The 6,143-nt window shown below is 33.4% G+C and overlaps 1 protein-coding gene across 10 annotated transcripts in view; it reads left to right on the top strand.

Moving 5' to 3' along the window:
- NEK1 (NIMA related kinase 1) overlaps positions 1–5,483 on the top strand; it is a 127,102-nt gene extending 121,619 nt beyond the window's left edge. For all 10 annotated transcript variants that reach the window (XM_020904350.2, XM_020904352.2, XM_020904351.2 and 7 more), the window contains 2 exons: positions 72–204; positions 4,244–5,483. In XM_020904350.2, coding sequence (XP_020760009.2) covers positions 72–204; positions 4,244–4,257 — 147 coding nt within the window. In that variant the 3' untranslated portion in view covers positions 4,258–5,483. The remainder of the gene's footprint in view (positions 1–71; positions 205–4,243) is intronic.
- The last annotated feature ends 660 nt before the right edge of the window (positions 5,484–6,143 follow it).

The raw sequence follows: 6,143 nt of genomic DNA on the forward strand, positions 1-6,143 counted from the left end.
ACTGAAAATAATAAAGTCTCCAATTAGAGAAGATTAACATTCAAATATTTGTATTTGGAAATTTGGTATAGGCTGTTCATGAAGACGAAGATGAAAATATTGAGATTTGTTCAACAATAGTTCAGAATCTTTTGGGAAATGAACATCAGCATCTTTATGCCAAGATTCTTCATTTAGTCATGGCAGATGGAGCCTATCAAGAAGGTAAGATTTCCTCACATCCTTATGTTTTAAATAAATGTGCAAAAAATGAAATGACAAATGTAAATTGATTAGATTATATCACATGCATTTTGTGAAATCTGTATTGGAATTATATTAACATCTAGTACTTTTAAGCAATTAGCTATAAAGGATACAGTTACTTGGATTCTGGGATAAACTTTTATTGACCTGTTTTTTAAGTCAGTAATTTAATTTGCAAGTAACATTTGAATTGAGATTTTTTAAAAGCCTCCTTTTTGGACAGCTCTAGAAATTAGAATACTTTCTTATCAAGGAGATGGAATTACATTTTTAGACACATATGTAAAATTTCTCCTAAATAGTATGAAATGTAATGTCTTTTGTTGAGAGTAAGTGCAGTTCATTTATCATGATTTGAGTATAAACCATTTTTATATTTCAAAAATATTTACTTGTAGAATCACTCAGAATGTGTTGACTTTATTAAAAGTTATTAAAGAATATTTTTTCTCATTCACTTGGTCATGGTATAGCACTAAGCATTGAATCTAGAGACCAGAGTTACAGTCCTGATTCTATGACAAGCTGGTCATGTAACAGGAGGCGATTTATTTTGTCTCAAATTTGTTTCATTTGCTATCAGATGGAGCATGATCTCCCATCTCATGCACTGTGGTGGGTTTTCAGAGTGTTTATGGAGGCTCCTGGGTGCCTGGCACTTCATTTTTGTGGCCAGTGAAGGGCATGGTCTGCTTATATGTTGTGTACCATTTCCTTAGGAAAAAGACATAGGAAAGACGGTGTAAAGCCATACATAAAATGCTCATTCTGAAATGTTTTCAGTGCAGTAGGGACTAGAGAAGGGAGGTTAGATCGGGAGAAATGAAAAGAGATGTAGAGGATGTGACTTGTGGGGAAAAGAACAAAACAGCAATTACTGTGTTAGGATAGACTGTTACGATAGGAGCTTCCTGTGGAAAATTAGTCTTTGTGATGAGACACTGTGACATGTTTAAGACACATGGATGAAACCAGTGAAGGGTTTAGAAGTGAAAGGAGAATGTAGTGGAAGAAGCACTTTGGTGAGAAGTCTGGCCATGGTGTTGTGTGTTGCCAGCTGTGGCGAGATGGGCAGGAGCACTTGATGGAAACGGTAGAGGTATTTGGTCATGAGGAGGTGAAAACCTGGACTGCATGTTCGGAGGGGTGCTCAGATGACATATTTCAGAGGCAGGATTTCATTAAAATATGTGATACTTGGACTCATGAAAAATTAAGTTTACTAAAATCAGAATTCAAGAGTGTTTTATTTTGGGAGAGACTTTATAATTATGTAGACTTATTTACATTGACTATAATAAGCTCAGCAAAAAATCTTCCTTGAATTGCTTTAATGGAGGTAAAAGTCTTGTTAAAATTCTAATAGTTATTGTTAAATCGAAACTAGAAAATCTTTCAGGTACAGTAAGTACTCTTACAGCTTTAAAACCCACTGCGTTTTCATTACTTTGCTTCATAAGCCCACAGAGTAACTGCCAGGGAGACGTTCAGGCCATTAGCAGCAAGGAACCAATTGAATGTAAACCAGCTTCCTTTATAACAGTTCGTGCTACCTGTGTGCCTCATTATGTAGTAGTGAAGAATTATCACAGATAGACAGGCACAAACAGAATCATGTTTCATACTCACGGTGGTTGCTATGAAACCTGTCAATAGAAATTTAAGGGATCTCTTCTTTATTAAGGAAATGCCAACCTACTCCAGTACTCTTGCCTAGAAAATTCTATGGATGGAGGAGCCTGGTGGGCTACAGTCCATGGGGTCGCAAAGAGTCGGACACGACTGAGAACTTCACTTCACTTCTTTATTAAAAAAAGAAGTCAATGGACAATAATACCACTTAGGGGAAAAAAATATAAGAACATACTTATCCAAATGAATGTTTACTGTCTTCGAAGCAGAGATACTGACTTACTCTAATGAAAATACTCCATTACACAAAATATCTTGAAACTTCTCTTTCATAAATTCCCTGACATCTTATATACTATATTCTTTTGATTGTCTTTCTTGATACACATCCATTCTGAGAGCTTTAAACTTTCTTGAGAAAAGCTTTAAGTTACTTGCAATCAAGTTTAGTAAATGAAGTAGGTAATCAAGATAAATAATATGTGATCTTTTTGTTTTAAGTATCTTACCATGCCGTAATGAGCCTAACTTTTATAGTGAGTTTATAAACTGATTCTATTTTGAACAAGAAAGTGGAAGTGAAAGTAGCCCAGTCGTGTCCAACTCTTTGCGACCCCGTGTACTATACAGTGGGTAGCCTTTCCCTTCTCCAGGGAATCTTCCTAACCCAAGGATCAAACCCAGGTTTCGTGCATTGTGGGCAGATTCTTTACCAGCTGAGCCACAAGGGAAGCCTGTTTTAGACAAGAATTCGTTTCTAAAAATATTTGTTAAAATTAATATTATTACTTTAAAGGTATGATTTGTAGACAGAAGTTGAGGATTTAAAATGTTGAGGCTTAATTTGTCAGTAGAAATTTTCATAAGATTTATTTATATTTCATCTTGTTCAGCCAAAAGAGGTTTGACTACATTATATATAGTACACTGTATGTACATACATATATATACATATATACACATACATACATTGAGAAGAAGATGAAAGTAAGTTGAAAACAGGTGTTTGGAAAAGTCAACATATTAGGCAAATGAGTGCAAGCAATATAATATTAAGCCAAGTTGAAGTAGGAACACAAGCTCATAGTCAAAGAATCTCTACAGTTTGGGAAAATAATTCACCAGTTTGGTGCTAATCTTAGTAGCAAAGCAGGAAACCTAATTAATTAGTAATTACTTGAGACAAAATGTGTCAGTTACTCAGATGACAGTGTTTCCTGGAATTGAAACAAGAAAAAATGTCCAGTGATTCTTGAAAAGAGCGAACTATGATAGTGTTCCTCCAACTGAAGTAACATGTGAATTCCTCTAAAAAGGAAAATACTTTTTCAGACTCCAGGAATCTAAGTCCATAGACCTCAGTGAAAAAAACTCTAAGATGTCTTTGAAAATGTCTGTCCATTGTGAATTACTGTTATGGAACATGTGGTTTTTTTCTGTATATAAATAATTATTTTTATCAAAATGAAATATAAACATTATCTGACACTTGTATATTCTTGACTTATTTGAGATCTTGAACTCCATTTTGTGAAACAGTCCTATAATAGACTGAAAGCATTCTCAGTAACTTGTACAATACTTGGATCTCATGGGGCCCTTTCCATAATATGGCATGTGGAAGTTAATGGCATGAGGCCAGAAAAATGATTGCATTTGAGTGAATCTGTGGAGAGTATCAAACTAGTTTTGTTCATATTCAGACTCTTCATCCTTCAGATTAAATTAAGCAGTCTGTTTTACTTATTCCTCAGTGTTTTTTAGGCTCATGAAAAATTGGAAATAACCGCAATGTCTTTGAACACGAATGGTTAATTTAAATACACTATATCCAAAAAATACTACACAGCCATTGAAACTGTAATGGAATTTACCCATGATTTATTCTTTTTCAAAGCTTCATTGTAAAATTTTTATGATACGAAAATGTTGAAACAGCTTTACAGTTAACCACACATATATCCACCACCTAGATTCTGCCATTAGCATTTTATAATCTTCCTTTATCACTTATTTATCCATCTTTCCATCCGTTATGTGTTTTAAAAGCAAAAAATCGTGCCTAACAACCGCATTGTTGTACTTTTTTAAAGCATATTTGTGTATGCATAGTAAAGCAATCTGAAAAGTTTTATATAAAATTATTAGCCTTGGTTGTCTTTGGCTTATAGGTGATTTTTGCTTCCCACTTAATTCTCTATTGTATTATTTGCATGTTTTATAAGAAGTGTGAGATATTATAATAAAAACTCCATACATTAAGGCTCTTTTTCTTTAGTGTGACCAAAAAATGACTTTTTTACCAAGTAAATACATAGAGCTTGATTTTCAGTGAGTAAGTTAAATTTTTTTCCTTTTTCTACAGATAATGATGAATAATCCTCAGAACTTTCATTAACCATCAACTGAATGAAAGCATTTAACTTTTGGTTCATCAGAATAACAAGCTTCAGGGGAAATGTAGCAGTTTTTACAAATGAAATATTAGATTTCAGATGGGCATGCTGACTGCATGAAAATGATGGAGAAACATGCCATTTTTCAATTAAGATTCTAGTTTTATATCTATTTTGTTTGTTGAGTTACAGTTACTTCTTACAGAATATGTATTTTATTAAGTCATCCAGCCAAAGTTTTAAGACACAGTGATCCTGACTTGACTCAGTGGCTTGAAGAAGATGAATCATGTAGCAGGGTAACTTTGACTTTCAGCAGATGTCTTTGAGTTGGAAGAATTACTTCTGTTTTGAAAGACCTACCAACAGTTTTTCATTTATGCATTTAAGCATGACTCTTTTTTTCTCTCTACTTGTCATGTCCAGCAATTCTGGGTTAAATAACCTTTTCAAGGGCTATACTTAAATCTTTATTTTTCAAAGATGGAACTTTCAGCCTTAAAACATATTTTCTCAATCCTTTTTCAACCAGTGTGTTTCCTGAACTAGCTCAACCAAAACTGGATACTGAAAGAGTCTTAGAAATCATTGAAAGATTTGATTATGAACGAGTAGCTAACATGTATTTCCTGATAATTAAGAAGTTGGTTCATTAGTTCCATTTTTACTTGAGGACCAGAACCAGGAAGTTTACCTTTAAACTTAGTCTGTGGACTTGAGCATTGACCTAGCATATAGCATAAAGTTTCCCTTTTTGTTTTCAACTTTTTCTCATGCATGTGCGTTTTAATTGAAATTCAAAAGGAGAAAGGAATCATTTTTATTTTGACACTGTGACAGTTTTGGTAACTAGTATTCCAAAGTGGGGAAATGTTCACCTCTTTTAATTACATTATGAGGAGATTTAGTTAGATCATTAAGACAGTGGTCACACAGCTTCAGTGGCAGTATGCCAGGTATTACATCATTAGAGATGTCTGAAGTTCAGATGCTTTTTGTAATAAAAGCAGAATATTGGAAACCCTGAGAACAAAACTGTCTGATTGACATAATATATAATTTGAACCATAAAATCTTATCTTGCAGCGCTATCAGTACTCTGCTGAATTTATTATGTATATTATTTCTAACATCCAGAACTAAATAATTGATTTTTATATGTTTGTTTATTTTATGATGTTACTATTAAATTTTTATTATCGACCTGAAGTACACTGTTGGTTGTCTTTTATTTATTAGCACTATATTCAATAGGGTACTTTTACAAAGAACTTATAATACTCTTGATCATTTTACCTGAAGATTTCCTTTTTTTTTGTCAGTAGAAGAATATCTGAATTCTGTACTTTAATTCTCTACAATCATGAATGATGGAAATGATTTGTGTGTGAGTAGTTTTAAATTCTTAACCTAACCTCAAAAAGCAAGTGGTAATATAACACAGTAGAAAGAGTTGCTTAGTCATGTTTCAAAAGATGTGATCTATAGGAATAATGAATAGGATATGTGGTATCTTCAGTTAGTTGGTAGTGAGTGGACATAGGCTGGTAGTACAGAAATATCTGTACCAGTGAGAAAGAGGGGTTTTATTGTTAAGTATGGTCTGCTATAGGTGTTATAGAAGTGTTGAAGCATTTGTAGATTCATAGAATGATAGAGTAAGCAATAGCTATCAGAATAATTTACTGTTACCTGCATTTCACATCCAAGGGCACTGCATTGTCACATGAATAAATTCACTTATATAGATGGCTACAGTCAGATCAGTTCCTGTCTTTACCCTGTGCTGTTGGTTACACATTCTTTAAAGATTTATTTCCTCTAAAGAGTGAAAAGAAATAGATTCAGTAGGAAGCAGTATACTTAGCA

This window comes from Odocoileus virginianus, chromosome 18 (assembly GCF_023699985.2).
Source record: "Odocoileus virginianus isolate 20LAN1187 ecotype Illinois chromosome 18, Ovbor_1.2, whole genome shotgun sequence".
In the NCBI taxonomy this organism is placed as follows: domain Eukaryota; kingdom Metazoa; phylum Chordata; class Mammalia; order Artiodactyla; family Cervidae; genus Odocoileus; species Odocoileus virginianus.